We start from the raw sequence: 13,815 nt of genomic DNA, 5'->3' as shown, positions 1-13,815 counted from the left end.
CTGGCACGGACAAGGTAGCAGTTCTCCGAGCTCATCTGGTTATGCTGCACTTCATCACCACGTACAGGCACTGGTAGAAAAAGGGCTTGTAGTCCCGGTTCTAGAACCGGGACAAGTGTCGGTACTAATGCCTTGACCCTTTAGTCCCGGTTCAATCCAGAACCGGGACTAAAGGCCCTCCACGTGGCCGGTCCACCTTTAGTCCCGGTTGGTAACATCAACCGGTACTAAAGGAAATTTCCTGAATTTTTTTTTGAAATTTTTTCGAAATTTTTTTTGAAATTTTTTTTGAAATTTTTTTATTTTCAAATTTCTAAATTGTTTTAACCTCTAATCTCTAATCACCCCTCATCACTACTCAATTTAATCTCTAATCACCCCTCATCATTCCAAATCATCTCACTTCCCGAACGGTCACCCATCCTCCCACTACTCCAGCCACTCCAGCCTGAGCACGCTTAACTTCCGGGTTCTATTCTCCCTCGTTTCCAAGTCTGCACTTGTTGTTTTTCTGACAATAGTAAGATGTCAATCCTATTAACCCTCAGGAATTTAGCTTGAGCATGAAGTCACATATTTCACTGTTTGAGTTTAAAACTATTGTTCTAAAAAACAATAATTTAGTAACACTAATATTTTTGAATAAGTAGTTTGACCATTGTTTGACCAAAGTTTGACCAGATTTGACCAAAATTCAAAAAAGATGAAATAATTATTTAATAACACTAATATTCTTGAATAATTATTTAGTAACACTAATACTTCTTGAATAAGTAGTTTGACCAGATTTACTAAAAATTTAAAAAAACTGAAATTTGAGCATGACTTTTTTTCCTTTTGGAATTTGAGGATTCTAGAAATTTGCAAACAGGCCATAGGCCGTCTCCATCGGATGTAACTTTTCGAGTAGATGATTTTTCATATAAAAAACTTTTTCATCCGAGTTCGTATGCAAAAGTTATGCCCATTTTACAAATTCCAGAGAGATTTTGTAAATAAAGTTGAAATTCATATTTGTAAATTTTCCCAACAACTAGACCACATATCACATGTGAAACTTATTTCTTTTATTTTTTTGACATTTCCATCATTTTCTTTTATTTTTTTTTAAACTGAAAAGGCGGTCCGGGGGGGGGGGGTAGAGTTTGAAAATGGGACCTTTAGTACCGGTTCGTGGCACGAACCGGGACTAAAGGTCTCATCCCCATTAGTCCCGGTTCGTGCCTCAAACCGGGACTAAAGGTCTAATCTTTAGTCCCGGTTTGTGGCACGAACCGGGACCAATGGTTCTGGGCCAGGAGCGAGGCCCATTGGTCCCGGTTCATCCCACCAACCGGGACCAAAAGGTCTAGATGAACCGGGACTAATGCCTTAGCCGCACGAACCGGGACCAATGCTCACATTAGTCCCGGTTCTAGACTGAACCGGGACTAATGGGCTAAGCTGGCCTGGACCATAGCCCTGTTTTCTACTAGTGAGGTTTGACCAACAATTACTATGGAATTTTTTTGCGTGAAAACAATTACTATGTTCTTCACAAAAAGGAAGCTATTGCTATTACTATTACTATGTTTTTTTGCGGGGAAAACAACTATATTTATATGTAATTACTCTTTAATATGAATCTAAGACATCAATTTCATGTCGCATAAATTGCATAATGATAGAGTAATTATAGGCCAAACATTTAACTTAACAAAACTAAATGTGCTAGCTCCAAGACGAAGAATGGAGGCAGTGTGATGTACTGATGGCGATCATACACCGGTAACCAAATGGAACCTCTTACGGTAGGAAGCATATACTCCTACTCTTGCTCTGCTGACCACTTACTCATTTTATTACAACACGTACGACAACTGCAGAAAACGACTAGCACAAGGACACCATCTCCAGTGCTACACACACATGGAAGCACACACACGCGTGAGCTAGCATCGATAACTAACTGATCTCTCACATGGCGGCCGTGTGGCCCTCGTCGTTGGCGGTCTCGATGCCCTCGACGCGCCTATTGGGGACGGCGCAGTTCTGCCGGATCTCACCCTGGGTGCCAGTGAGCAAGTCCATGTTGCTCATCTTCACCATGGACTTGGCGAACTGCCGGAAGAAGGCGGATTGGATGAGCGCAAACCGTGAAGCCAAGAGCCTCGTCTCGGGGTGGTCGATGAGGCCCTGGTCCGACTTGAACAGGCCCTGCCTCACGATGAGGTCGAAGTAGTACTTGTTGTCGAACTCGTCGGGCGTGCGCACGTCGAGGGTCTGGTTGACGGTGCCCTGGGGCACGTCCTTGGCGCACTTGGCCCGCAGCCTCCGTGCGAATAACGGGTCGATGAGCGGGTTGAGGTCGACGTTGGGAGTGAAGCGGTCGGAGAAGGAGGGGCAGTGAGCGACGCCGAAGGTGTGCGCGCCGGAGAGGGCGACGAGGTCCGCCACGTCGAGGCTCCGGTTGCCGAAGGAGGAGATGAGCGTCGGCACGTCGAAGGAGGGCGCGGGCAGGGTGTCCACGAGGTCCTGCGACGCCGGGGCGAGCGCGTCGCGGCGGCCGAAGGCGACGTCGAAGTGGGGCCCGCCAGCCTGCATCCACCACGTACCCGCATATATATGCTAGTTAATTAATCGGTTCTGTTGAGAGTAACTCTCCCGGCCGGAGTCGACGCTAAGAAAGAAAGAATAATTGTACGTACGTTGACGAGGGCGTCACGGGTGGCGAGGACGGTGATGTCGGCGCAGGAGACGGTCGGGCCGCAGGCGGCGTGGACAGCGGCGCGGATGCGCTCGATGAGGTCCAGAGCCACGGGGCGGAGCGTCTGGTTGGGCACGGCATTCAGCTCGGTGTTGTTCCCCGTGAGGAGCACCGACGCGTCGCAGCCCTGCGGGAAGCAGTCGTGGAAGAGGATGCGGATGAGGGCCGGGGCGACGCCGACGTCGCGGCGGAAGGTCTCCGCCACGAGCGATCCCGCGATGTCCTCCAGTTCCGGGCACGACGCCGCGTGGAAGCTCCGCGAAAGCCCCTCAGCAGCCGCCGACGAGTGTGCGGCGCAGATCAAGGCTGCAAGGACGAGGACGGCCGCTGCTGCTCTGGACGCCATGGCTGCCGCGCTGCAGATGTAGCTGAGCTTTCTGCACGATGGTCGTGTGGCTTGCTCAAGCTATGGACACTAAACCCTTGTTATTTATACACGGCTAACCACCCCCAACCTGGGTTGGTACACCCCCAAGCTTAGCTCGATATGATCAGAGACTGTACACAGTGGAAAACATGTGCAATTGTCAATTAGTCGCATTGACTAATGACTGGTTAAGGTGAGGGGAGAACGGTCGGTGAGAATGGTCGATGCTGCTTGTTAACTAATGCCAAGAAATTTCCCAGAACTTTCCATATGCCTTGCACCCAACAACCCTTCACTGCACAACGACATGTTATTATGTTAACTCCATTTGCGCATCGCTGGATTTGACATAATTTAGGATCAGGATATGACATCCAATGCAAGTTGGATATACATAAGGGGTCTGGAATCATTTAGAACGACGTACGCCGAGCTAGGTATGACCTACCTGGATCGGATCAGTCTGGGTCATGGATCGATGTGTGTGTTCCCACACTATGGTCTAGCTCTTTTCTTCCAAACAACCTTTTTTTTCTCTCGAACCATGCAGGAGAGCTGCATGTATGAGTGTATATTCATCAAAGAAGACGCGACCAAGCCAAAACAGCACGACCAAAAGAAAAAACATGAGCTCTTCTTCGCCCATCTCTCAAAAATAAAATAGAAGATGAAATCATATTCTTCCATACAATGCAAGCAAGCATGCAGGTAACTTGATCCACTGGAAACTGTAGGTACAACCATGGAATATGGTCATGTCGGTCTCACTTACCGCGGGGGGTGGTGGGTTACTGGTGGTGGCTGTCGACCGAGTTCGAATGTTTCCTCCGGCCACCTATATCTTTTGTGGTGGTGATTTTTAGATTTTGTCGCTAGAGGATGTGCATTGCTATTGTTGTAGCACACGACAATTCTTTGGTTTCTTTACTTATTTATGAATAATCTAACTGCTGCGGTCACGATGGATTTTTTAGGTAAGTACATCCTCTGGTTTGTCCTCTTCCTCTTGTATTTACTCTACATCTCTACGTCAACTTTATGCTTGGCTAGCTAAGCCAACGCCAAGGGCAGTTGCCGACAGTTTGAAAAGCCAGATCAGTAACTAAATCGGTAAGGTAGTCGGTTCAGGTTTTCACCTTTACAAGTCCATGTTCTAATTTTCAGTCAAAAAATCTATTTATCAGGAGTAGTACATTTTCTTTGACCGTTGGCTATTGGGCCGCATTGTTAGCTATGACATGTTTTCCTAGCGATCCGTGATCGAATCATCTGGAACACCCCCTATTTTCGCACCTAGTCCGGTTCAACATTTTCTGTTTTGCCTCCCAATTTTCATAAGAACCGCTCGGTTCAACCGGTCCACTTTGGTTTGATAGTGGAAAGGTCCTGAGAGCTTACAAAACTGACCTTGTCCCTGCTTCCGGGCTTCGGTTTGATGGGCAGTCCCGGCAATAACTATGCTTACCGGTTCAGGCGAACCTATAGGCCAATATGTCTCTTTTGTTATTTTTCTATCAAGATATCTACATTTATGTGCATGTTGAGTATTTGACTTGCCACCTCGAACCATCTCATATTACTTTGTTTATTGGAGTTGTGCATTATATCTTTTCCAGGTACAATTTTTTTAGTAGAACCCATGGCATTTTCCTCGATCTAAGGCATTTGGACTTGAGCATAAATTACCATCATATAGAGTCTAGAGGATACTATCTGGGTGGCTGGGTTGGTTTACCTCTTGGAATTAGCATCTCTCTTCGAAGAACTATAACTACATGAAAGTGCTTCACTCATCGATCATGATAATTGCACCTGCTTGCATATGAATGTGTATATTTATATTAATGAATGGTTGGATATACTTGTGCAAATAGATTGTGATAGATTTGGCCTTCCTGCAAGGATAATGACAGCTGTTGCAGAGCCTCGGCAGTCATCGCAGGAGCGTCTACATTATTTGACCTTGTGATATGGGGAGCTGGTCCTCTATATATTTTTTGAGTTTGTGCAATTCCAAGATGTCCTCTACACTCGGGCACGACGCGCCACATAGAAGCCCCGCGATATCCCCCGGTGGCCACCGCCGGGAGGGGCGATTGTGCAACGGAGACCAAGACAGGACGGCGACGGCCGCTACTGCCCTGGGCGTCATCCCCGTCGTCCTGCAGTTGTAGCTGAGTTTTTTGCACCTAGTACAAACGAGACGGTCGTGTGGCTCTGCTCAAGCTGCTCACTAAACCCCAATTTTGATCATCAAGAAGACAAGTCGCAGAGACTAAGCAAAGTTGAACAAGATGTGCTTCTTGCACTTTAACTAATGATGCTTGTTAACTAATGCGTCATCACATCCTAGAATTTTCCTCCAAGTTTCTATATGGACCATGCCTTGCTTGTCTCTCGGAGAGGATGATCTATGTGCTGCTGATGTATATACCACAATCTTTACTTTTGTAGGAGACGTATGTCGGACTTGCATGAACCGTTGAAAGTTCCTAGCTAGTCTTGCCGTACCTTCGTACACCAACTAATTATTAGGCTCGTCGTGTTCTTTTCAAATACACGCATAAAGAATACAGGTCTCGGCTCATTTTTTTTTATTTTCCTCGGAGAATTGCTAAGCGGCTGGTAAGATATGGGCGTAAAATATACACCTCTGTATTAATTACAACAAATCCAAGCACGGCCTAGCTCCTTTTATTAATTTTGCTCTAATGGCTTTTAGTTGTTGTGTCTAGAAGACGTGGATACTATTGTTGCAGCTTGCAAGGCATGACAATTCCTTGTTTTTATTTCGTCAAAATAAATAAATGTCGTCGTCATGACAGATTTTCTAGGCAGGACGACATCTATCCCCTTCGTCTTATCAGTTAACTCCCTATGCTGCTTAGATTTCTACACTGTGTGAACTTTGCACATTTGGTTTGACTCCTTTGGCCGCTATTGGCCCCTTCTGTCTGACAGCTTCGGCTTTTCTGATGGAATTGTTTCGGTCACCCAATAACCACTGAACCACATACTTAATTTCGGCTAAAAATCGATGAGACACAGCCGCAAAGGAAGCCCATTTATAGGCCCACCGAGGTCGCCATACATCTACAAGCCCGTGAAAATTCAGTTGCCGCCGAGAAAAAATAGATTTAAGAATTCACTAACCTTAACCTCAAAACCCTAAATAGAAGAATAGCATGGCGAAGACGTGCGCCACCTTCTAGTACCACCTCATGTTGGTTTAACTGTGTGCTTCCTCAGGCCATCCATGATCAACGTGTTAGTTGAGCTGCCTTTCCATCTATGGTGTATCTCTTGTCCGATTGTCACCATCGGCTCGCCTGCTTTTATCATGTCCATACGCCATTGCATATACTTGAAATGGCAAGCTTGGGTAGCATCTGTATGCTTATGTTGGCTTTATTGACCATTGTACAATGACAATGACAACAATTGGGGGAGATAGTGACAAGGTAACATTTATGATATTATAGGTGAGCCAAATTTTACAGTGTAAGATGAAAACATTGTTATCCAAATGGAAATAACCTCCCATGCATGGTAGGAGAATCACTTACTCATTTTATTGCGACACCACAAATCCACAATTATACAAAAGCACTAGCACCATGACACGACGCAGCGCGCGCATGCATGCTTCAACAAGCATCGGCGACTAACCAATCTCTCACAATGGCCCGATGTCTATGATTTTTTTTGCAAAGATTTTGACTCTCACTGCCAAATGTCCCTATGAGGAAGAACAACATAAAAATGGGTCCCATGCCTGTGATTTTTTGCAAAGTTTTTTACACCCCTGTCAAGTTGCCCTACGAGGAAGAACAATATAAACAATGGATCCCACTCCTGTGATTTTTTTTTTGCAAAGATGTTTACTCTCACTGCCAAGTGTCCCTATGAGAGGAAGAACAGCGTAAAAAAATGGGTTCAGTGGGAAAAATTTGGCAGCAGCTTCAAGGGTTCGAACTCAAAAGTTTGGCAAAAACTGGTTCCTACTAACGGGGCCCATTGAAGGTCTAAATAAAGTTGTTCCAGTCCTTGAAATAACATTTCGTTCAAAAATTTCAGATGGTAAAACATGATATTTCCGGTATTTTTCGGTAACTGGTTTTTCCGGGCAGCTTGGGTACAAAAACGGAAATGAGAAAAGAAAACCTGCTAACTAATTAGGCGGGCCGCCTCAGTCTTAGTCATGGATGCGTGCGTTCCTACACACGACAATTCATCGTTGGGTTTGAGGTATTTGTAGCTAACTAGAGGATCTGTATGATATTTCAGCTGCAACGCATTCATGCTTGATTTTTATCTGTGAATGATTTAAGTATTGTGGCCGTGACAGATTTTCTAGGTAGCATGTCTTCTCGTCCTCTCCCGCGCCTCACCCCCCAGGCCATCGGGCATCAGCGATCAGTGTGTCCGTCTGATTTCTGCTAAGATCGATCTGCAACGTCCGTCTGTACCTCCGGAGCAGCCCTTTCACTCCGGTGTGGTACATCAATTTTCTATATCATATCTATACACCGTGGCTTACACTTGAAATGGTAAGTTTTGGTAGCATTTGTTTGGCCTTATGCTGCATTGACCATCATCCAGTAGCAGGATGACAGTGACTGAGATAGCATTTCTGGAACCATAGTCCATAGCTAAAGACATATTTTACGATGTATGGTGATCACACTGATACGGTAGGAATCATATACTTGGGGCATGATGTCTGTTCACTCACTTTATTACAACATCACGATTACGCAAAACCACTAGCACCATGACACGATCATAGCGCACACACGACTCACACGCTTCAGCAAGCACGGCGACTAACCAATCTCTTACATGGCGGCGGCATGGCCCTCGTCGCTGGCGGTCTCGATGCCCTCGACACGGCTGTTGGGGACAGCGCAGTTGAACCGGATCTCGCCCTGGCTGCCGGTGAGCAAGTCCATGTTGCTCATCTTCACCATGGATTTGGCGAACTGCTCGAAGAATGCCCCCTGGTTGAGCGAGAACCGCGTCGCCATGCGCGTGGTGTTGGGGTGGACGATGAGGCCCTGGTCCGACTTGAACAGACCCTGCTTGGCAATGAGATCAAAGTAGTACTTGTTGTCGAACACGTCCGGCGTACGCAAATCGAGGGTCTGGTTGACGGTGCCCGCAGGCATGTCCTTAGCACACTTGGCCCTCAACTTGGCCGCGAAATTGGGGTCGATGACTAGGTCGGTGTCGTCGACCGGCGTGAAGCGGTCGGAGAAGGAGGAGCAGTGGGCGATGCCGAAGGAGTGCGCGCCAGAGAGGGACACCAGGTCCGCCTTGTCGAGGTTTCGGTCGCCGAAAGACTTGAGGAGTTCCGGCACGGTGAAGGAGGGCGCCGGTAGGGTGGAGACGAGATCCTCCAACGCTGGGGCTAGCGCGTCACGTCGGCCGAGGGCCACGTCGAAGTGGGGTCCACCAGCCTATATTCACCACGTAGACGTATATGTTAGTCGGCAGTCGGCATCCAATCTGAACATTCAGATTTGGATTGATGGCCCTGCGTGCTGCATGGCAGGCATCAAGGTCTAGGGTACGTAGCGTACCAGCACGAGGGAGTCGCGGGTAGCAAGGACGGTGAGATCGGCGCAGGAGACAGTCCGGCCACAGGCGCGGTGCACGGCGGCGCGGATGCTCTCGATGAGGTTGAGCGCCACCGGCCGGAGCGTCAGGTTGGGCCCCATCCCCTGCTCGCTGTTGTTCCCGGTTAGGAGCACCGAGGCGTCGCAGCCCTGTAACAACAGTAAATAAGTAAGAAGCGTCATACTCCTACTTTTTTTTAGGATAGTAACAAGTGTCATATATACATACTACTCCCTCTGTCACGGTTTAAAAGGCGCGCTTGGAAATTCTCTGAGGTCTAGGTGGTTATCTATTGGTTGTGAGATGGGCTAAAAAAATAACATTCACACTACGCATGCATATAAAAATAGTATATCGGAGTACTAGTTAGCTACTAAAAATAAATACAATGCGCCCTAAACCTTGTCAATTATGAAAACGCACATAAATTCAACTGTGCCTTCTAAACTATGACGAAAAGTGTACATATGTTCACTTAGTCACGTAAGCACACATGTACATACGTAAATTGTATACTTGTGCCGTATACCTACCTGCGGGAAGCAGTCGTGGAAGAGGATGCGGATGAGTGCGGGGGCGACCCCGACGTCTTTCCTGAAGGCCTCGGCGACGTGGTACATGACGATGTGCTCCAGGTCCGGGCACGACACCGCGTGGAAGTCCGGCGAGAGCCCTGCCGCTGCCGAATGGACGGCCGCGCAGGCCAAGGCCAGGATGACAAGTGCCGCTGCTGCTTTGGACGCCATCTTTCTCACTCTGCAGCAGATGGATGGAGCTAAAGCGTGTCGTGTGGCTTCCTCAAGCAAAGCACCCCAAGGTATTTATAATCGGTCGGTCCTCGGCCAAATGTCTCCGATGCAAGTAGTTAGCCGCATAGCTCGATCTGATCCACAATTCCACACAGATCGACAAGTCGCAGCCAGAGATTACTTACAAAAGTGGATCGACATGTGCAAGTTGCATTGCTTGAACCTAGAAGTCAGAAGAGCTGATTAAGACCTACCGTTGTGATAAAAGAGTTTGATAATGCATGCATCGATGGTGTCGCTTTCCTGGAGCTTTCGTGCACACGCATTTGCACCTAACCAACGGTGACATGTTACCAAACTAGCATACATGTGTATGCAATTAAGGGCGAGTGGGCACGCAAAGAGCTGACCGGATTGATTCCATGGATGGAGAAACCAGAAGATTAGTACAAATCCACTTGTTAATGTATATATTGTCGGGCATAGATTGCTAATCAAGATCAAGTAGGATATTATGAAGAATGGAGACCTGGATATGCTTAACGGATTTTGGAATAGTTTCAGATGGCATCTAGGAGTTGAGTGACAGCTTGATGGCGGATTAATTAGCTAGGGCTGGTTAGATAGATGGGATCGATCCATGGAGTGTGGTCTCATCTCCGGGAGGAATAATTTTGAATGGCACCTGCAAGATCGACATGCTAGAAATCCGCTGAAAATTCTTAGCTAGGTCGGCCACGTGATGCACCTTCACTGTATCATAGTGAAGCCAATTATAAATCTAGACTAGATGGAGCCAGTCGTGCGCTTCTCTTTGCATATCTGATTGCGCTTCTCGATTTGAAGGCATTCTAGCTAGCTACTACGTACCACAGTCCAGTTAAATTACCGTCATCGACATCTTTTTGGAGAGTATAGGCATGAGAATACTGTCAGAAGCAAGGGCCTGGAAGCAAGCTGGACTGCTCAGAGGCGACCTTGACCGATTCTTTGTGGAGTTGTACTTGTGGGTTAGGCGTGAGGAGTAATCTTGTCCGTGTTGTAAGGGTGGACTTGGGTGTGTTCTTGTTGTAATCGCCCAGGTGGAGGGGGCTCTTAAACCGTTTCTCTTTTTAATATATGATACGCACTGCTCGTGCGTATTTGAGAAAAAATTGTTCTATTTGAGCTGTGGTTGGGCTCAGCTCTGCAAATACACGAATGACCGTCTGTGTGGCCTGCTCAAGCTACCTGCCCACTAAGCCATTGTTATCGGTAATTAACATTTTTTTAAGATTTAACCTTTTTATTGCGGGTATTTCCAATCTTGCTAGCTAGCCGTAGCCAGACGGCGATAATACTACACACACGCAGGGAAACAATGGACAATTACGGACCCTCCCTGCGTGCTATACCTGGCCAGACCTCAGTCCGGGCCGGGCTTCGGGCTAGGCCTAGCCAAGCCTGAGGCAAAAAACCCAGGTCATTCCTGGCCCGGCCCGGCCATCGGGTCTCGGGTCGGGCCCCTTCAGGAAATCGAAAAAATGATGGACCCGGGCCGGGCCTGGCTCGGCCATCAGGCTCAAAATCTAGGCCCGAGCCTGGCTCAGGAGCAGTGTCGGGCTGGGCCAGGTCAGGCTTTTTCGGGTCAGGTTGACCGGGCCGGGCTTCCCATGGCCAGGTATACTGCGTGCCCTCCACTAATTGGCCTCCCCTATGAGGGATCGATAGAGAGAAGAGCGTGCCTGGTCGTCTCTTGGACGACATGCTTGCGTCTGCATGCCAACCACTTGCAACGCAAATCACTCGCGTTCCTACACAACAAGTCAATGCCCAGCTCCTCCCTGCGTACATGCGTGTGACATTTTGAATCTGAGTAGCAAAACAGGAGTGCTATACACACGACATAATGCACACGATTCATGCACGATACTTAAATCCAGCCGGACATGCACATGATTGAGAAAGGCACCAGCAGCTGGATTAGCACGTCGTGCATAGATCGGGCAGCACTCTCGTCTGAGTAGCAGTTTCGGTAGCAAAACGACCACATGCATGTAACTCCTCACGTGGAAACCTAGTACGGTTCCGATTAAGTTACTGTCACGTACGTGGGGTACTGGGGTGTGGATCTGACTATCTGAGCAGCACAACAAGCACATATATTTTCGAAAACCGATTCCGATCATCATGTGATTCGATCACCAACGATCCACCTGCCGATTAGAGCAACTATAGCAGAGTGGGCCATGTGATTCCGATCACCAACGATTTTGAGCCAAAATCACACTCTAGCCTACTCGCCGTATGGCTCCCAACCGATATAATTCATGGAGCTCTCTCCATAAACGAGCTCGCAGCCTCCATATATGGAGTCTCGGGAAGGCCAATATGGAGCTTACTTCAAACCCAACCGCCAGCACATGAGCGAAGTTTCAGATTATGCCTCCTTGCGCTGCCCACACGATTGAAATGGCACCGCCTCCCTCACCATCGGGGACGACACCCGGCCGTTAATGCCCTGCCCACGCCTTCCGGATCCAATGTCGGATGGCCACCACACGACATCATCTCATGGCTTACATGCAAGCAAGCCGGGAGGATCCATGCGAACAGGCAGGACTGTGCGAGAAGACGGGAGCCACACGTGCGAGAAGGCCAGAGCCGTGTGAGCGTCGCTGCATTTCTCACCGGGAAGTGCGCCCCTTGTTGATCGTCCGTCAAGTGCACTCTCCTCAACTGCTTCTTAATAGTGGCTCCGACGGCCTATAAAAGGCCAACACCGCCTCTCCTCTCTCCCATTACTCTTCCTGGCGTCTCCCAAATCTTTTAGGCCAGCCTCCGTTTCGCCTCCCAGAAAATGTTCCGGAAATCACCGTGGGGTCCTCTGGACCCCTCCTTGGAGCAGTTGGAAGAGGGCCTTGCCAATTTCCATATCGTCATACTTCGAAAATAGTATTCTATGTTTTATCAATGTTTCATATGGAGCGCTTTATATGCGATATGGAAGTTGTCGGTATGACGACTCTACGTACTAGAGTTGTGAGCTAGACCTCTAGATCTTTAGCGAGACAGCGAACCCTCACTAGCTCTTCTCAATTCCAAAGCTCGATTTAAATCTGGCAAAGTTCACACTAATCTATCCAATTACTTGCAAGGCGCGTGCTAGTACTTCTGATCTGTTATAGTCTGGGGATCCTAGAGCATGACAATTTGTTGAGGATCACTTAATTTCCCGATGAACTTGTGTCATCATGCCTCTCTCCATCCTCTTTTAGGCGGACCCCATCTCATGTAGCTAAACACAACTCTAGCACATTGGCCACATCTACGATCATCATCCTCCATATGGAGCTCAAAGTAGACATACTATACGCATGTTTCAGCAAGATAATTTTATAAGAACTATAATTAGTGACGAAAAATATTGTTTAACAACATTTTCAAAATAAACAATAACATTGCTACCTAGACACTACCTAATCTACTCAGTGGCCGGCGCCGTCTAGTCGCCGCCCTCGCCGCCGTCGTCGTCTTCCTCCTCCATGTGTCGATGTCCTCTTCACACTCTAAGGGACGAGAGATCCTCGAAGTAGGCATACGGGTTGGGCTGACGAGCGGCAGCAACAGGCCGCGGCTGCTCCTCCTCATCAGTAAGTACCGGGCCGCACTCACAGATGATGCACGCCGAGCTTCATGGGCGGTGAGCTAGAGCACGGTGTGGATCGGGTCCTTAGTCTCCGGCTCCGGTTCAGGGATTGAGAGATCAAGGTTAAATTCAGACTTCCTCTACCAATTCAAGGTTTTTCCAAATTTTTCTCATTTGAGAAATGCATGCATTTGACTGAAAGCTAGCTGGACGTACGACTGTGGGATCCTAGTACGGTTCCGGTTAAATTACTCACGTTCGTTGGGTGGATCTGAGTTGCATAACCACTATGTATGTTTTCAAAAAAAGACGAGTAATTAGACAATTAGAGCATCTCTAACAGGCACCCCGAAATTGCCTCACACGCAAAAAACACCTCGTTTTTTACGCTGGAGACAAAAACATCACTCATGCAGTCGCTGTAAAGTAGAGCATGCTCAAAAAAAAATCAACGCACGGGTGTGCGCGTGAGCTACGGGGCTGCAAATTAGGGCGCCGAATTGTGCGTGCGGGGTGCTGCAGGTGCTGTGGCGGAGCGTGAATCAAATATTAGGGGGAGCCAAATGAGTGTGTATGACATAAAAAAAGGCTAGGGTGATCAGATACGCCGGAGGATTAATAGAGTAATTAGTAGATTAGTAAGTGTATTTGGTAAATTTTCCTCCTGAAAGGGGGGCCCGGGCCCGAAATTATTCCCACGACGCTC

General features: G+C 47.8%; 2 protein-coding genes across 3 annotated transcripts; both read right to left on the bottom strand.

The window, feature by feature from the left end:
- Positions 1 to 1,768: 1,768 nt before the first annotated feature.
- LOC125534539 (peroxidase 12-like) lies at positions 1,769 to 3,161 on the bottom strand. Of its 2 annotated transcripts, none has more exons than XM_048697735.1 (2): positions 2,692 to 3,161; positions 1,769 to 2,581 (listed from the first exon to the last, which is right to left on the bottom strand). In XM_048697735.1, exons 1-2 carry the CDS (start codon positions 3,090 to 3,092, stop codon positions 1,957 to 1,959), a joined length of 1,026 nt encoding a protein of 341 aa, XP_048553692.1. In that variant the 5' UTR covers positions 3,093 to 3,161; the 3' UTR covers positions 1,769 to 1,956. The 2 variants fall into 2 exon arrangements, with proteins under 2 accessions (XP_048553692.1, XP_048553691.1); XM_048697734.1 differs by having other exon boundaries at positions 1,769 to 2,577; positions 2,688 to 3,160.
- A 4,674-nt stretch (positions 3,162 to 7,835) lies between these two features.
- Positions 7,836 to 9,541, bottom strand: LOC125540346 (peroxidase 12-like). Its single transcript, XM_048703956.1, has 3 exons — positions 9,266 to 9,541; positions 8,696 to 8,881; positions 7,836 to 8,572 (listed from the first exon to the last, which is right to left on the bottom strand). The coding sequence occupies exons 1-3, from the start codon at positions 9,476 to 9,478 to the stop codon at positions 7,952 to 7,954; spliced, it is 1,020 nt and encodes a 339-aa protein (XP_048559913.1). The 5' UTR covers positions 9,479 to 9,541; the 3' UTR covers positions 7,836 to 7,951.
- Positions 9,542 to 13,815: the final 4,274 nt, after the last annotated feature.

The sequence above is a fragment of the Triticum urartu genome, chromosome 2 (genome assembly GCF_003073215.2).
Source record: "Triticum urartu cultivar G1812 chromosome 2, Tu2.1, whole genome shotgun sequence".
Lineage (NCBI taxonomy): Eukaryota > Viridiplantae > Streptophyta > Magnoliopsida > Poales > Poaceae > Triticum > Triticum urartu.
The sequence above is the reverse complement of the archived record's forward strand: the minus strand, read 5'-3'. Positions and strand labels throughout refer to the sequence as shown.

Excerpts from the sequence above, each read along its gene's own strand:
- LOC125534539 (XM_048697735.1), bottom strand. The coding sequence starts at position 3,092 with ATGGCGTCCAGAGCAGCAGCGGCCGTCCTCGTCCTTGCAGCCTTGATC. Across the intron at positions 2,582-2,691 it reads GCCACCCGTGACGCCCTCGT|GCAGGCTGGCGGGCCCCACT; the intron begins CAACGTACGTAC and ends TACGTGGTGGAT.
- LOC125540346 (XM_048703956.1), bottom strand. The coding sequence starts at position 9,478 with ATGGCGTCCAAAGCAGCAGCGGCACTTGTCATCCTGGCCTTGGCCTGC. Across the intron at positions 8,882-9,265 it reads TCCACGACTGCTTCCCGCAG|GGCTGCGACGCCTCGGTGCT; the intron begins GTAGGTATACGG and ends CTGTTGTTACAG. Across the intron at positions 8,573-8,695 it reads CCCGCGACTCCCTCGTGCTG|GCTGGTGGACCCCACTTCGA; the intron begins GTACGCTACGTA and ends TGGTGAATATAG.